At 39.7% G+C, this 18,885-nt stretch overlaps 1 protein-coding gene across 15 annotated transcripts in view; it reads right to left on the bottom strand.

Annotated features, from left to right (window-relative positions):
* The window catches only part of PDE1C (phosphodiesterase 1C), a 393,933-nt gene that overhangs the window by 180,078 nt on the left and 194,970 nt on the right, over positions 1 to 18,885 (bottom strand). For 9 of the 15 annotated variants that reach the window (XM_072033271.1, XM_072033272.1, XM_072033274.1 and 6 more), the window contains one exon: positions 9,821 to 9,847. The exons of 5 other annotated variants lie outside the window; for them this stretch is intronic. In XM_072033271.1, coding sequence (XP_071889372.1) covers positions 9,821 to 9,847 — 27 coding nt within the window. Of the gene's footprint in view, positions 1 to 6,804; positions 6,916 to 9,820; positions 9,848 to 18,885 lie in introns of those variants that run through there. One more of the 15 variants, XM_021268522.4, reaches the window with a different exon arrangement.

Raw genomic sequence — 18,885 nt, 5'->3', positions numbered from 1 at the left:
AAAATATCTCAGCAAGAATGCCTTGTCTATTGCATTTAAAGGAGTTTTAACAAAATGCCTTACAATTCCCTCTTTGTTATTAGCAAAGGAGACATGAATCTAAGAAGTGAGAGATTTTGAAAGCTGGAAGCTTGTACAGGACTTCAACTATTTTGCCCTCCCAGAGAAGGCCTCCCCAAATAAAGGCTCACTGCTACATTAACTGAAAAAATAATGCCAGACACTAACATTTTTTCTTTCTCTCTATCCTTCTTTCACCCACCCTCAATGTTGTCCTCTGGTCTGACCGCTAAATCAAAGAGAGGGATTAAAACAACTCATTATCAATTCAAATTGAATTTGAGACACAGCTAATACATGGGGGTTCTGAAACAGTCATGGAAATGTTACATCTTAGGATAATTTAAGTGACCGGCTTTTTGTAATTACCCAGCATACTGAAAACTGCCTAGAAGGTGCTACAGTTCATACATTATAAATACTTGATGGGAAAAATCAATGGATTATGTACACACTACTTGAAGCACTGGTTCAGAGGGGTCAACCTGTTAATAGCAGTTGGCATTATTTGTTTGACCAGAAAAAAATATAACATTCAGAAAATATTAAATTATTAAAATATTAAAGTAAAAGTCCATATAAGTTATTTTTGTTTTCTTCCTTCTTTTGGTGTTTATTCCCTAGGAACTTGTGGATTCAAATGAAGGGCAAAGTGCTACAGCCTTGGAGCAGAAAGTGGCAGTGGAATCCCAAATGTCATGGTTTCCCACCTGTTTATTGCACCTTCCCTTAGATGGGAAGCTTTTTGAGAGACAATACTCTGTACTTGTGTGTGTAGCATGAGTTAGTGGAAGACCAAAGGGATACAGAGTCAAGACTACCACCTGTCTTCCTTATGCTGTGGATTAGAAAAAAAAAAAATGCATTCAGGAAAGAGGGATGAGAAATGGCAGCTGGGGAAAGAAAAGACTGGAGGTAAGTGTGTTAACAATTATTTCAAGGAATAAAACTGGAAGGTTTTTTCACATACTAATACAGATCTGTGAACACTGATTTTTGCAATTACAGTGCAAATTAGAAGAAAAGTATAAAAAGAGAAGTTCTACAGAGCAGCCTGTGCTTTTGCTAACAACTATGTCAAGCTGTATCAAAAGAAGGCCCCTTCCTAGTGGTGTAAACCATTTTCATTCAGACTTAGAAAAATGAGCAATGTGTTTAGTCACAGAGGGATTGCACAAGCAGCAATTGTCCTAGCTTCCTCCCTCCTGTGCTACCAACATGACCAGTAAAGTTAATGTCTTTTTCACTAAGGAGGTTTCACTGGCTTGCATGCATCAAATCTGAGTAATTCACTTCTCATGAAAAAAAAATATAAAAAATAATAATGGTATTCAGGATGTGGCCCTCACCATCCACGAAGAACTGGTTGGTGACCTGCTACGGCACTTGGATGTCCACAAATCGATGGGGCCGGATGGGATCCACCCAAGGGTACTGAGAGAACTGGCAGAGGAGCTGGCCAAGCCCCTATCCATCATTTATCAGCAGTCCTGGCTATCGGGGGAGGTCCCAGCTGACTGGCGACTAGCAAATGTGACGCCCATCTACAAGAAGGGCCGGAGGGCAGACCCGGGGAACTACAGGCCGGTCAGTTTGACCTCAGTACCAGGGAAGCTCATGGAGCAGATCCTCTTGGGAGTCATCATGCGGCACTTGAAGGGCAAGCAGGCGATCAGGCCCAGCCAGCATGGGTTTATGGAAGGCAGGTCCTGCTTGACGAACCTGATCTCCTTCTACGACAAAGTGACGCGCTGGGTGGATGAGGGAAAGGCTGTGGATGTGGTCTACCTTGACTTCAGCAAGGCTTTTGACACCGTCTCCCACAGCATTCTCCTCAAGAAACTGGCTGCTCTTGGCTTGGACTGGCGCACGCTTCGTTGGGTTAGAAACTGGCTGGATAGCCGGGCCCAAAGAGTTGTGGTGAATGGAGCCAAGTCCAGTTGGAGGCCAGTCACTAGTGGCGTCCCCCAGGGCTCGGTGCTGGGGCCGGTCCTCTTTAACATCTTCATCAATGATCTGGATGATGGCATTGAATGCACCCTCAGTAAGTTTGCAGATGACACCAAGCGAGGTGCGTGTGTCGATCTGCTCGAGGGTGGGAAGGCTCTGCAGGAGGATCTGGATAGGCTGCACCGATGGGCTGAGGTCAACTGTATGAAGTTCAACAAGGCCAAGTGCCGGGTCCTGCACCTGGGGCGCAATAACCCCAAGCAGAACTACAGGCTGGGAGAGGAATGGTTGGAGAGCTGCCAGGCAGAGAAGGACCTGGGAGTGATGGTGGACAGTCGGCTGAATATGAGCCAGCAGTGTGCTCAGGTGGCCAAGAAGGCCAACGGCATCCTGGCTTGTATCAGAAACACTGTGACCAGCAGGGCTAGGGAGGTGATCGTCCCCCTGTACTCGGCTCTGGTGAGGCCGCACCTCGAGTACTGTGTTCAGTTTTGGGCCCCTTGCTACAAGAAGGACATCGAGGTGCTTGAGCAGGTCCAAAGAAGGGCGACGAAGCTGGTGAGGGGCCTGGAGAGCAAGTCCTACGAGGAGCGGCTGAAGGAGCTGGGCTTGTTCAGCCTAGAGAAGAGGAGGCTCAGGGGTGACCTTATTGCTCTGTATAAGTACATTAAAGGAGGCTGTAGAGAGGTGGGGGTTGGCCTGTTCTCCCATGTGCCTGGTGACAGGATGAGGGGGAATGGGCTAAAGTTACGCCAGGGGAGTTTTAGGTTAGATGTTAGGAAGAATTTCTTTACTGAAAGGGTTGTGAGGCACTGGAACGGGCTGCCCAGGGAGGTGGTGGAGTCACCATCCCTGGAAGTCTTCAAAAGACGTTTAGATGTAGAGCTTAGGGATATGGTTTAGTGGGGACTGTTAGTGTTAGGTTAGAGGTTGGACTCGATGATCTTGAGGTCTCTTCCAACCTAGAAAAATTCTGTGATTCTGTATTTTACAGGAAGATCATGTCTAGTAAGTCATAATATAGAGCTTAACTGAGTTCTTCATGAAGTTTTATTATCCTTCTTATAGAAATTATGTGTAAATCATGGGAGAAGAATTCCCTCTTACATCCCCTTACCACATTCTAATCTAATTCTCTGAACACGCTTCTGTAAAGTATCTGAGATCAGCTAAAACAGAAATGAACACTTACTGTTAGCAGTGTACCCAAAAGCAGAATTACATTCCATGTCTATGAAGAATGAAAACCTGCAAAACCTCAAAGAAAAAAGCAAGCCACTTCAATTTAACTAAAAATAAGTCAGTATGAACAGTGTTGGATGTCACTGAAAGAAGCCAAACTAACCCAATAGGAAGGTGCCAGGAGACTTGGTTTATTCTTCTCCCATGCAGCTTCCAAATTCATATGTGAACTATCTTGTCTGGTTCCAATTGGCAAAAACAGAAGTGCCAAAGTATTGTAAGGAAAACAACAACAACAACAAAAAAAAACGTATAGTTCTCAAAGTCATTTTGGTTTGAGTTTCAGGTACAGAACAATCTTTATTAAAGTCCATGACTTTTGAACCTAATTTTCATTTCGTACTAGTCTTACTCTAACAAAAAGGGAACAAGCCTTGCAAATGTAGGGATTGTAAATAACTTCTTACAAATTGGTACAGATAGTCTGGTTTCCTTTCAGCTGTTGCAAGAATAGCATGTATGTATTTCCAGGGTCCAGCAAAAAATATGATCTAAAATCTTAAAACAATTCTGTACAGTGTCTGTAAAACATAAATCTAAAAAAATACAACAATTAAACTACGAAAATCTATATCATATATGAACAAAGGACCAATGCAAAAGCAAAGGTGTCTTATCAGCTATACTGAAAAGACACTGAAGTTTGCGACTGAATTTCACCAAAGCATGAGTATATTTAGGAAAAAAACTCAAAATAATTTTCTTTTTATTGTGAAGGAAACTTGTTGTCATGATATTTCAGTAGCATAACCTACATTTGCCATTTTCATATCTGTCAGAATCCATTCCATATCATGCAAGATGTGCTATTGTTAAAATAAATTTTGCACAATTTTTTTAATATATTACAAATAAGCTGGAAAAATTATGTCTAATATATTCAATATTTTAATAGTAATTAATCATTTAGAGCTTACATTTTTAAATAATTATTCAAAACTATGAAATGTGATGAGATAGAATAGATCTTGATAAAATAATGGTAATATATAGCAGTAAGAATGATTTGGCACTGTTTAGTCATGTTTCAGAATTATTTTGAATTTACTCTTACTCTGGAAAAAGCAAATAAGTCCCTACTACTCATGTCAAGAATCCAAAATTTATACCTCCCTCTAATATCATATTAAACCATCATATTAAGAAACAGCTGCTTCATTTTATGTAGGAAAAACTTAGCAAGATGTCAAGAGCAGGAAAAAAATGCGTATCTGTATGGAGTCCAAAGTCACTGCACCTTCCAACTCCCATACACAGAAGGAAATAGGAGAAGAGAAAAGAAAAGAAGAGGGAGAATATGTAAAAATGTCAGTCATTTTTAATGTTTTCCTCTTATAGAAAGTGTTAAGAGAACAAAGCTGGGATTCTCCAGAAGGTAAGTTTCCTCCAATCCTCCCAACATGATGTTTCCCTACTCAGCCAAGTAATATTAGCTTCCTCCATGAATGCCCAATTCCCTCTCCATGCATTAAAGCCCAAACTCCACTTAGCTTTTGTTAACTCGAACCATGATTTTTTACTCAGAGCTCTGTAACACTGCCAGTATCTTATTGCACTTAAAATGCATTAGATCATTCAGGTTGCAAACTCAAGTGCCCAGAAAACTTGGAAATACCAAATGAGGGTTTCCAATGCCACTTTAATTTGGCCCCTTCACGTGCAGATTAATTATAAGCTTTACTTAAATGACCATTTTCAATTTTTCCCTATATACCTATGATTCTGCAGTGCACTTAATAAATAGCACTCAACAAATCAATACCTTTTTTACTGAAATTAAATGTTCATTAAAATTAACAGAACCAGCTCCACCTATAATATTACAGAAATAAGTTTATAGATCTCACTTTGCAGAAAGCCCAGCCGTCTTTATTTATTTAAACATTATCATCAGTTTCCCTGAAATGCAGAGTTTCATAAAGACCTACTGAAGTAATATAGAGTTGATGAAGTCTCAGTACACAAAAGACTTTACACTTTACAAAGAAGTCTGACGTATCAAGTTGTGCATTTGCTTGTGTATGCTAATGATTAGGATATCATCCTTTAATGCATCATTCATTCATATATATATATATATGAGCAACTCTAGCAATAAAGAAAAAATTGAGCTAAGCGGTATTATAATTACTTGCAGGGATTAAGGAATTAGGGTTATTTTTATTATTTGTAATTAAGATAACCTTGCAAGGTCAATAGATAAGCTATGAAAATTAAATGATGTCAGAACTAAGTGCTATAGGACTAAACATATTTTCAAATTGAGTCAAATGATGAATGCCAAGAGTAAATAAAAAACATAATGATGTTCTGAAGTACTAGGAGGTGGAACAGACAACCTCCAGAGGTCCCCTCAAGTCTACATTATTTGATGGTTCTCTATCAATGGTAATGACAACAACCACCATACATAAGGCTCTTTGACGGTCAGCTTTGAGAGAGCACTGATGCCTCCTCAAACAGAGATCTCCTTAGTGTGTCCTAGTAGCGCTAAAGCACAAGATTAACCCCAGCAGAGTTTCTTCAACATGGTAAAGCTACAGGATCTGATCCCGAGTAAGTGCACAACTTAAAGGGTACTTAGAATGAGACTTGCAAGGCTGGAAAGTTACCAGAATTTTGAAATAATCCAAAAGAAACAGTGGATTGTTTTCATCTAAAGAGGTATCAGTACGAGTAACCGTGAAGATGTTCATCAACTAAAGCTGGGAGGATAAAAAAATACAGTTTTCTATTTATTTTGTGTATAGCAACATTTGTGCACGCATGGTTTCTCTCCTTGTGCTCCACACTAACACATTTATATATATTTTTTTTTTAAAAAAGAAAGCATGTGTTCACATTCACATTTTCTCTCCCAGAGAGTATTAACTAAATACTAGAGAAAAATGGAACTGAGAAGCAGAGACACATAGGAGAAAGAAAAGGAAAGTGAGGGAAAGAAATAGACAACACCTTTACTTATGAGTTTGCTGAGCGATTGTCTGAAGAAGAAACAACAAAATGCTTACGAAAATTAGTGAAGACAATGTTCCAGCCGTGTGGTTAGTATCACAAGCTGACTTTTATAATTAGGATGCAATCTTTCTTCCTTTCTTTCTTCCTCCCTTCCTTTCTCTCTCTCTTTCTTTCAAAGAAATCACATTAACAATTTGCAAGGCCTTTTACAATGCTTCTTGCAGTGTCACAGCTGTATTTCAAAGGCACTTTGAGTACATTTCCTTTTCTGTTCTGTAATTCGTGTATAACATTAGCAGCTAAGTTAAAGACAAAAAAATATGTACATTTTGTCCATGGATGGATAAAATATCAGGACTCTTTTTACTCATTTTTTTTTCTAAAATGAGTTCACTTTACGAGAACCATTTGCATCTTAATGGAAAATTAAGTTGTACAATTAACCAGCAACATGCACTTACACCAAAATAGCAACACACGCAATTCCATGTTACTGGATGAGTACAAACACATTACTGTGGATTGTAACAGTAAAATAAATAAGTAAAATAAAATAAAAAGCATATCTTGTAAACTAATGCACAGACTACTTACTTGAAAAATTCTGAGAACATAAATAGAACTTCCCACAGTCCTTACAAATGTTAAACCAACTTCACTGGCTGAACTTCACCCAAGCAGATGAACCTAACCTAGGAAGGGATTGCTAAAGGCTACTTGAAGGGTTCATTTCTTTTAATCTCCCTGTAAGCTGAAGGTGTTAAATACCTCCCAGAAAACATGGGCACACCACAGCTGGTATCTTCAGGTAAACTGGGAGCCTCACCAAACAAATAGGTCTCAGGTGCTCCAGAAAAAGCAGAAACAACTCAGGACCTGGAAGGTCATGAGAGTTTCAGCTTCCCACTTAGTTCTCCCTCTTGCTGACTACCTCTCTAGTTACTATTTAATAAACTGTCTACTCTACACTTACCCAAGGTGAACAAGATGGAAGAATGACAGATGACCTGAGTTCTGATTAAATATCCTACTTCTTCAGTATTGCTGTGATTAATCTACATCACAGCTCAGTGGTTGAGATGCAATTACTAGGTTGGGACTAATGAAATTAGGGTTGTCTAGACAGCTGTGAAAGTTCCAAGTTTATGAGGAAAATCATATCAATATATTATTGTTACAAAAGCATTTCAGCCAACTCAGTTAACAGAATGATCAATACAGAAGTCAGTACCTGGCATTTCCAATTACATTTTTAGTACCACTCAGATTTTACTTTGACTCTTTCTTCTCATATTTTTCTTGCATATCTTCCTTCCCAACAGATTTGCACTCAGTGGAAAGTGTTTCTTTACACTGCAAGTTACAGAGGACAGCAGCATTTCTCCTGTGTAGTCAAGTGCTGTTCACTACCACTTATGCATCATTATGTGATTATGAATACCATTCCCCAAAGAGGAAGAGAGGAAGAAGATGCAAAAGCAAACAAAAGATCATTTCACCGGAGCTGCCAGTAACACTCCAGAGCCTGGTGACAAAAGAACAGCAAAGATTGCTTTGAAATAAACATAATGAATGAAAAAGAAGAAAATCCCACAACAGATGAATGTGGGAATTGAAGGCAGAGACCTGAGCCAAATCATCGGTTTATGTGTGTTTCTGGAATTACAAACTTAGAGAGATGCTACCTCAAACCAGCCCTTCAATGCATTGCCACTGCCTTTTCCTGCACACCACATTTCTGCATCAGATGGCAACACATGCCATTTCCCTATTTAGTGCTGTACCTTAACCACACAGCAGCTGGCAAATCCAAGTCAGAAGCTCCCTCCATAGCCAGTGAGTTTGCCCTAGGTGCATGCAAAGCACGGCTGCCAGGCGCAGCAGCTCCCTCACTGCAGTACCCAGCCCTCTGGCCAGCAGTCAGTGCCAGCTGAGCCAGGATGTTACGAGTAGCTGCTCTGCAATTGCTGTGTGCAGGTTCCTTGTGTGGCTCCTTGCCCCGCAGAGCTGACACCAGCTGTTTCACAAGGGAGGTCCACAGAGATCATCTGCCCAGCAGCCAGGCAGGTGACTGCGCAGGACACAAAGCCCAAACCAAATATGGGGAGAGTGAAAAAGAGAAAGTCTGAAATCGCATGGGGCACAGGGCTTAACCCTGTAATGGTACATTTAAGAAGGTTGTCATTTCTGATGTATTTAATTCTCTGTATGTTGTTGGTCAAGCTGTTGGGTTTGTAGGAGCCTGTGACACACTTCGTCTCTCTTCAGAGGCTTGCAGCAACTCTCCTGTACAGAAGAGATGCTGAACACTAACCTCCCTGATGCTGTAGTTATATACACAGAAAACACACCCAAATAAGATGTGGTGCTCAGGACAATGCAGGCAGTGCTAGACACACAGAGCAATCCTTCATTCAGCAAACCGTTTCAGGCCCAGAACAAATCCTCTTGCACCAAATCAACACCTCTAGCCACAGACTTTGTCATAATTAACATGGTAACATCAAGGGAAATGTGGGGGAAAAAGTAGAGCTGCATGCAGAATTAGTGTCAGCTCCACATTTAGGAAAACAACTGGAAATGTATCTACCTGCTCTCTGTTCTGCATCTCACACCATGCAATACCCGCCTGCACGGTTCAGCACAGAGATCTCCAAATCAGCATTTTCCACCGACCTGTCACAGCTCAAACACACCTCATCAGTGAGTCAGGCCACCACACTTCAGTTTCCTGTGGCTGTGACACACAAGCACATGCACAGACTGTCCCACCAGTGCTGCACTGGGGTGGTCATCTTCAGCACAATGTGATAGCAAGTCTGCCAGCTTCCTCCATCATCACACAACATGAAAAGGCACATTCAGCAGAGCCATAGTGTTTAGTCTTTAGGAAGCACTCTGCAGGAGTCTCAAATCCTGTTAAAGTCAACACGAACTAAAGATGCTCAGCACGCCATGAGATTAAGCCACCAATTAATACTCCAGATGCAGGGGAGGGGGAGTCAGGTCAGTACCAAAAAAACTGCACTGCAAAGAGTGTGGTCTGAAGCAACCAAGCAAAAGAGCTCCAAAGAAAGAAAAATGAACCTGTCAAAGAACCCCATTAGTCCTCCCTCCTGCAAGGAGGCAGTAAGATAACTAGATCAGGTAGCTGTAATAGGGCCCGTTAATCAACAGGATCCCCATTTTCCTTCAGTCTCCTGCAAAGCCACAGATCATTAGCAGCACTACAAGCCATCAATCCATTTTTTATTACAGCATGAGTAAGTGATAAGAGTTAGAACTAGCAGATCGTGCAGAAGGAACAGAGTGACGTTTATTAGGGTTTGACCTTCAAGGACAAATATTTTTGTCCTTACTCAGGGAGAACCACTGCTAACGTCAAAGGGGAGGACTATCACTAGAGCCAGAGGGAATTTGGAGCAAGAGTGCAGGATGGACCTTCAAGTAGGGTAACAATCAGTAGAATGGCATTTCCCTGGGAGCAAAACCAATCTGGTAACAGGAAAATCCTCCCTCAAACCCCCTAACAAAAAAAAAAAAAAAAAAAAAAAGAGGGAGAGAGAGATGACTCACAAATACCTTCCAGTCCTCTGCGATATAGTCTTACCTTTGTGATGTTTTCTTGTATTTTCTCCTGCAGGAAAAGAACAAAATACAACTGAGATAAGAAAGGTCCACTGCTGAGGATGAGAAAAGGACAGGGTCAGAAATCAGGCACAATTAAGGGATGTCACTTTTGCTATGAAACTTATGCAGCTATCTCGTTCTGCTAACCTCAGTGGCTGTTGCCATTAACTCCTGTAGAAAGAGGAATGTGTTTGCCTGTGTGCATCTTGCCCTTTTCTTGTAAGACAGGGTTACAACAGCTAGAAAAGGAGTTACTACTCTAAATGACTTGGGGTGCATCCAGCCACATTGCCTGCAGTCAGTCAGAGCAAAGCCCCAATGGCTTTACAGCAGCCTTGCTCTGTAAAGAAAATCCAGAACCTAGCAAGTTCCCTATTCTGCCAAATCCCAGAAGCCACACCAGAGTTCAGTGCTTGTACCTTGGGACCTAACAGATCTGAGCCCAGGACTAGGAATGGCAAGAGCAATGAATGTACTGACAGCACCTCTTCACGTCCCCAGCCCAAGGATCCAGCCCTTCCACCAAACCAATTATTGCAAAGGCTGCAAACCCCTTCTCTTCTTAGCATAGTGGATTTTGTCCTTTACAGCAGGCAATGGCACAAGCTGTCAACACTCAATGGAAAGCCCTACTGCATGATTGCCTGTGTGGCTATACACAGGTATATCTGCACTGTACTTTGACTGTGAGCTTGTTATCCTGCAAGAGACATGTTCAATAGCTTTGCATGGTGCCGGGCAAAACAGGGCATTGATCCTACTTGAGTTCAGCCTTGCTTCTGTATTTTAAAGTAAAGCTAATGAGCTCTACACTTAAAAAGCAGTGATGGGAACATAGTGTGAACCATAATGAGAAGTGCAAGATCAACATCCTGTTGTTCAGCCAGACACTTACAGGTGGTCCCCACCTTTTGAGTGTGTAGGTAATGTTGTTATAACTGCTTTACTGCTGTGAGCATCAAGCTCTGATTTTTCATCTCTGATAATACTGGAAACAGAAAACTGTGGCTAAGTCTGATAGGCCCAGGATACCCTAACAAGGGGTATTCTTTCTTAAAAATAAGAAAAAAAAATGGGGAAAAAAAAAAAAAAAAAAGAATGTATTACTATCTTATGCTTAATAAGATTCATGAATAGGGTATCCTGGCTGTCAAATATTTCATTTGATATTACTTTTAGAAAAGGTACTCAAGCGTGGTCTTAATTCTGTATTCTGACGGTGTTAGAACCATAGAAGTCCTAGATATTTACTTTAGAAAAAAAAATAAAATATTTCATTTACACTTTAACGTGTGAAGAATTACCTATTTAAATCTGAATGGATGCAAAAGAGTAAAAGAACATTCACAGAAGTATTGAGAGTCTAGCTTACTAGTATTCATGATGATAATATATAAAGGCAGAAGCCCACTTGGGCCCATCTGATTCAAAGGGAATTTTTATTTTAATTACAGAACAAAGAAGAATAGAAATTTAATTTTTGCAGAGTTGTAAGTTTGTATTCTAACAAACATACAACTTCACTAAATTTGCTTACAAAATGAAAACGCTGAAAAAAAGTCCTGCTTGCTTGGCCATTTTAGTGCAGCTTGATCACATTGTGTTCTTCCCAAGAAATCTATTTTTTTTTTTTCCTGATATATAAATTTTACATTTTAAAATTTCAAATTGTTATTTACCAGTCACTGCTTTCCCCTGGAAGTCTTCTATGTTTTGTTGCAGTACTGTCAGAACAACTTTTCCCTTTATCAGTCAGTGACTTTGTAAAGCGTTTCTCTTTCAGCCAACCTTCACATTCCAGCAAAAATACCTTTCATAAACTCCTGATTAGCCAAAAGTTTCTTGTATACTTTAAAGAGGTAACCCAGCCCTAGGGTGCTGTTTGCATTTGAGTAATAACATCATTTTTCTTATCGGTTACACCTTTACCAATCCTTATTTTCAAGAAGATTTTTACTGCATTAGAAAACTTGGCAATACCATAGATGACAGTACTAGGAAAAGGGCATTTGTGTAGCCATAGGGGGTATAAGAAACATAAATACATTTTTTTTTTATTATTGTTTATTGTTTCCACACCTGCAGTCCAATTACAGTTAAGGTTTATGTGTAGTGAGTTAGTGACTGAGTTTACAGGCACTGAATTTGCATGTTACAGTTGAAGACAATATAACTACAGGAACTGTTGAATGTAGATTCAGCATCCCTACTGCATACACTTGCTTTAAGAAGAATGTCCCTAGCAGCTGCATCCATACTACTGCTGACATCTAGCAAAAAAAAAAAAAAAAAAAAAAAAAAAAGAATTCCCCCCACCAAAAAAATAAATAAAACAAACCTGACAATGCCACCTACCAACATTATAAAAAGATGATGTTGGCACTATACAAATGTTTTCAAACATGGCCTTCAAACTGCTTTTGAAAAAGTAGACAGTGTCAATGTCTACCTGATTTAAGCTTGCAAGCCACCACTTGCACCTACCTCCCATTAAATATGATCATTGCAAACAACAAAATTAGAAGGTGCCTCTTATAATACCTTAACCAATGGATAACTGCAATTAGCCACTATATTAATAGGAGTAAACTGGAGGGAGGGGGTTATTTGGTTTGATGTTTCCTTGCTTCTTTGTAAAAAATGTAGGACAATCTATCCTGGCCTATCTCTCCAAGAGATATGCTAGGAGGACCTGGCTGCTCAAAATTGTCTTTATCAGAAGCTTTGGGATAAACCTGGAAACGTGCATCTTCCAGTCAAACTCAAGGGATGAGTGATTTTCTGATAAGAAAACCAAACTGACACAGAGGAAGAATGATGATGAATTAAAGAAGGCAGTGTTACAGTTTCCTGCACCTATGGGCTGTCCAGTGCTCATGCCTGCAATAAGGCTTAGAGAAATTACCAAATCTGTTTAGGTTCAGTTTCTTTCCCGCTATGCACGTGCCACACTAAAAGAACAACCACATCCATTAAATCATGTTTTCTGTTGTGGAATGTATTACTCATAGATCTACATTAAGCTTGTATATTAAAAAATAATGATAAAAATGTAGATTTTTTTTCTCATTCTGAAAAGAATTAACAGGTGACTCACACTTGGTAGGGCCTGTATTGCTAGTGTAAACTAGAAATAACTACTCTGAACTTCAGGTAATTACGTCTGCACAAGTGTAGTATGAAGTCAAAACTGATTTAGTACAATCAGGCTACTAGAGCCTAATGAAAATAGTCCCAGTAGGAGTTTTAAAAACACATATTTCATAACAAACAACATCTAAAAAAAAGTGGTAGATAGGACAAAACTTCTGCCTGAAATGAGATGGTGTCAACAAGAGAACTGAGCCCACTGTTTCAGTATCTGTTTTTCTAGAGAGGAATGAGTCTTTCATCAGAAAATAATAATAATATGATGGTCAGACATAAAATTAGGACTCAGGCCTAGGACCACACCTTGAATGGTATTTAAGCAGCAACAGGATGTAGATAGCTAAAGCTACATAAGCACTCAACTCCCACTGAAATAAACAGACATGCAAAACTTGTCTGCTTTCATCCCTACCAACTTCTCTTAGCCTAAGTATCCTGTTCCCAAAATTATGTTTCTACTTCTGTCATTTAATGCTGGTATACATTTAAGCAAATAACTTTCTTCCTGTGTTTCCCCTTCAGACACTTTTTCTGATAGTTTCTTAGACCTTTAAGGTTGCAGTTTGTGTAAATGGTTTTATAGATAAATTCATAACAGTGGGACAAAACTGGAACCCAAGTAATGAGATTTCTAAGTTGTTCCAGAAAGCCCTCACACTTCTTGAGCATCTAGAAGCCCAGAGATGAAGATAATTTTATAGAAACACACAATAACAGTGTTTGAATCTCATAACAACCTCCTCAGACCTTATTTTGCTGAGACATGAGTTAACAGACTGAGTAGGTATGGAGAGGAGTGCAGGTGGAGAGGATGGTGGAATTAAACAGCTCTGCCAACTGTTCTGTTTTTGCCCCATAATCATACAACTCAGAATATCAACTAGATAGATGAATTGCTCTTTCACTCCTACACAGCCTCTGAAGAATTACCTAAAACACTTAATTTTTTTTTACTCATAACAGCAGCTTGGTTAAAATGGTGTTATTCCATATTTATTCCACAGGGTTTTTGGTATTAATTGCATCCCCTCAGCATGTGAAGTAAAACTGTGGGTGCTACAGAAGTAACAGAAGGATTTTTGCCTAGCTTCATCCCTGAAAATCTACACTGAAAATTAAAAGTTAATGAGCTTTATGCTCTGCTCACACAGGTGCTAGGAAGTAATGGGTCGTACCTGCCCTTGGCTCATCAGCATCTCCACATGCTCATAACCACCAGTGCAGTGATCAGTGTTAGGCCACCAGCTGACGAATTTGCTGTTAACAACTGGAGGTACACACAGGTGAGTGCAGGTGACAATTTTTAGTGAATTAATGCTTCGCAGCTAAGTGGCCATCAGCATGCCTTTAGCCTGCTGAGATGGTTAAACAACTGAATTTTCTGGCCGAGGCTCATAATTTGCCATCCACAGTGGCTTAAAGTAACGTGCTTTGTTTTGCCTGGGCCTTGCAAAAGATTTTGAAGGGAACCCTGTAAGTCAAAGGAGTTTAGAAAACCAGATATGTCTTTTGAAGTCCTTGAAATTCAGTGGCCTTTGCTCTCCCATTTGTACCTCCAGCTGACAATGCACAAGTCTGGATCTAATGCAGCATCTGCTTTTATGCTGGATCCATGTTCCTTTGGGAAAAAGAGGGCAATGACTGTTTAGGGAACCACGAGACTAGCTAGAGTGAAGCCGCTACAGCAATTTAAAACATTGCCCCCAGACGTCTGTGCATAGTGACTGCCACAGGTCAGCATCCTCACAGCACAACCAGCAGACACAAGCACATCCCCAGACATCAGCTGCCTCAGCACAAAGTTCAGCGTTTTGGCTTACACTGCCAGCAATGGTGGCTTTAAGCAAAGATGCTGGGTTTTGTACTGCCACAGCTGAGGCACGCTCTTTACTGCTTGCTCTGCAGCAGAAGCAGAGGCAAAACTGCCAGGGGCATTAATTCCTTGAACTTATGCAGCAAGCCTCACTGGAGCTTGGTTTTCATACCCTTATTTTTGTCACTGACATCAGTAAGCATAATTAGAGCTACGTTCAGAGAAAGGTAACTCCTGTCTGAAGAATGTTTTACAAAAGATACTTCTTCAGGACAACCACAGTTGTTAAAGAAAGCAGTTGTCATGAGTGAGTATTTAAAACGAGTTATTCTTAGACTGGAGGGGAAAGAGGGACTTTTCCTATTTTATATTTAGAAGCTTTATAATTAGCATGTTTAAGATATGAGTGGGAGCTTAATCATCCATTAACAAAAGAACTCAACAACATCTGTCCTTTAGTATTGGAGCTCCATCACGCCTGTAGCCTAGGCAAGCCAGGGCTATTCATCTCTGTTTCACTGCCAGGTTCCTCTGACCAGCTCATTCAGAAGCACACACAGATGAAGCCACTTCACCACACTGAAACATCGACCTTGTCTCATACAAATTCTGACAGGCTTTCTTTCCTGCCAGAGTGGGGCTTCTGATGTTAAAATAGGTGTAAAGGTAACCCTTCTGAAAGTCTGTTTTGTAGCTTAGCAAACCAGCAATGAGATAAGCAATACAATTTGGCAAAACAAAAACAAGTCTCTCTGCAAGTCAAATCTAGAAGATGAATCCTGCTCTTGTATTAGCCACCAGTGAATCTGCAGCCATACTGGCTGATATCCCTCCCTTGTTTACTTTAGCAGCCATAATTGATATTTACTGCTTTTCTCACCAGATCCTTCCAATTCATTGGTCCAGAACCCCCAAGATTTTCCCTCAATGCTTGGGCAGCAGAACAAAGAGTATTTCCCAGATCCCAAGCCCTGGTGCTTTCCCTGGCCATACCACAGCAGCATATTAACTTGTAACACAGGGAGGCAACATCTCCCAGTGCAAGCCCCGACAAGAAGCGGAGGTGGGGGACTCAAATAAAGCTAATTTTTCCAACTGATGGGATCACTTAAATTGAAAATCTTCTCTCCCAGAGGCTTGTTATTCTGAATCATGCAGTGCATCACCAATTAATCGTCATCATCACAGGATTAGTGATGCATTTACGTTATGTTACCAAAGCCTATATTAATAACCATGTATAAATCAATTCACAAACACAAAAATAATAATAATATATAAAAAAAAAATATCTCACAGCACAGACTAAGGACTGGCATCTGTCAAAGCTCAGGATCCCAGGGGAGCCCTGACCAGAACTCAGGAATATATTGAGATTGCCAGACTTCGAAGGGTATGATGCCATCAACTGCTACTGGGTTTTAAATTCCATAATTGAAACAGGAAGACCTGCTTTTTTTCTTTATTCACTCTCTATTCAATAACAAATATAATTTATTGTTTCTTCCACATGGGTTGGTTAGCAAAATACTGTGCTAAGTTAAAAACAATACCATCACAGAGACTAATAACAACAGAGGAGAAGAAACTATAAGAAGGGGGTGAGGAAGGAAGAAAAGATTTCAGCTAGTACTTAAAATGTGACATAGGTTTTATACGGGATTTTAAAAAACAAGAAGAGTCATTTTAAATTGGACCCTGACCTACATAGGGATATAGTAAAATGAGAGGATGAGGCAGTCATTTTTCTCATTTTAAGAAGATTATAAGAGTCTGTGTGCTCTGAAGCACAGGCATGTGCCCTGCAACCACACAAAGACAAGAAATATTCACAACATGAAATAGGTGTGATGATTTCAGAAGAAACAGAAACAAGATAGTGGAGAGTGACAACAGATCTACAATCAAAAAAAAAAAAAATGGGGGGGAAGCATCACATCTTGGAAATAAGAGGAAACAAAGTGAAATTTAGCTTGGGCTCAACTTGCAATTGGTTTCTCAAACTAAATAATGTGTGTAAATAGTTCAAGGTCAACAAATATCCTCGTGCTTTTAAACAAGGAATATGCTATTTTGATATGCAGCCAATCTGACTGACCATAAGCTTTCACCAGTTTAGCTACTCAGTTTTCTAAGCAACTGGGCAAACAAGTATTTCAAGAAACTTAGAGCCTCATCTCCAAAGTGGATGGCAATTGTTAGGCCATACAAGAATTGACTGACTTCTCATCTTGCCTCTGATTTTCTGTAACCTTTTGCTATGACAAGGCTCTGTTCTGCAGTTAAACAACCAATTTCCCACTTAGTCATTTGGGTTGAATGTGTTTATTGAGTCTGTGTGAAGTGTATCTGGAGAGGCAATGTTCCTAAATTCTCCTCATAGAAAAGCCTCACTGGCAGCACAAGCTGTGAGGGGTTTCTTCTGCAGTGCAGCTCAAGGTAGCTGCAATCCCTTCTCTAGCAGCTTAGTAAAGAGTGGACAGAGCCTGGAGGCATTACAGATGGTAGTTGTGTATATGGTCTCAGCAAATTGACATTAATGACAAATACATGCTATAATATATGCTCTTAGGAGAGCTGATGACCTTAAATTGCACTCAGGCCCAAATTCCTTGTCTCACCACTGAATTGCCAGGCACCAATTCACTAGCAAAATAGGGGTTCAAGTGTGAGGAAGGTAGAGGAAGAAAGAGAGAAAGGAAAGATGGTAAGAAGGAAGTCCCTCTCAAGATCTGTTCCTACAGATGAGGAGGATCCAACTGACTTTACTGGCTTAGCACCACAAACTTGACCCAGGTCTTGATCTCATCTCCCAAGGTTAGTGTAAATGCAGCCACCTATTCACCACCCTGAAGAGCTGGAGTGCTGGGTGGGACCCCATACAGCTATTACAATTTTATTCAGACAGCAGCATGTGAGAGCTGTATCAGTTAAAGGTATTTTACTTTCCACTGCCATAGAGATGATCCATGATCAATTGTCAGGATCTTAGTTAGCTTCATTTTAACAAAGGGCAATCATGGCTTACTCAAACTTCGATAAACAACACTGGCTGTCTGAAGAGGTAAGTTACCTGCTCTGCATCCCTCCAGGACACAGTACATATACCAAATGAGGAGAAAATGAAGCAAAGAAAAAGTTCATTCATCTATCTGATCTGCATTGAATAGTGTGTATGTAGGAAGGCTCAAAGGTTTCAAGCTAGACAGTCTGAGGCACAAAGATCTGTGGGAAACAGAGGGAACCCTGTGGAGACAGCTGAGCGCTCCAGCTTGGTCACAAAATGAGGTGTCCGTAAAAGCAAATCAGAAAGACTAACTCAGATTCAGTTCTGGAACTATCTTGTACCAGGCAATAGACTGGACTGGTATTTTAATGTGTTGGCATCTTGGCTACCAAAAAAGTCAGCAAAAATTGTTCTAAAGGTTTCTAAAAATATAGTTTAATTCATGTAGATTTTGTACAGAACCAATAAAATTACTGAAATCTTGAAGCTTCTCCTCTATTTTTATTCAGTTTTCCATCACACTTCATACAAAACCAAACAAAACAAAAGCAAACAAAAACTATTAAAAAACTTGCCATTGCAGTTAGCATGGACTTAGTTGAAGAAAAATACTACGTAAAAAGTAAAAGGGGGTTGTTTCTGAAAATCTGGCCCTTTGAAGAGAATGTGATCTACTGCTCATCCTGCTTTTTTTTTTTGTACACAACCAGCAAATTATCTTGTGTGCCATATATATCCTATTTCAAAGAAAAGAGTATGCTCATAAAAATACAGTTACAGGAAAGTACTTTTCAGAAAAACAAAGTCCTGAAGTCTGAAAAGAAGAAAGAGCAGTTCTCAGTATTCACATTTATTAAAATAAAATAAATAAATAAAATAAAATAAAATAAAATAAAATAAAATAAAATAAAATAAAATAAAATAAAATAAAATAAAATAAAATAAAATAAAAAAGAAAGTAAGAAAGAAAGAAAAGAAAAAGATTGTTAAGTCACAACACTGCATGACCTTTGCATGTTTACTGTTTTAAAATACATTTATACTTAGTATGACCCTGTGTTGCTTTCTAGCTGGC

Source organism: Anas platyrhynchos, chromosome 2 (genome assembly GCF_047663525.1).
Source record: "Anas platyrhynchos isolate ZD024472 breed Pekin duck chromosome 2, IASCAAS_PekinDuck_T2T, whole genome shotgun sequence".
Taxonomy (NCBI): domain Eukaryota; kingdom Metazoa; phylum Chordata; class Aves; order Anseriformes; family Anatidae; genus Anas; species Anas platyrhynchos.
Note: the sequence above shows the minus strand (reverse complement) of the source record. Positions and strands in the feature narration are given on the sequence as shown.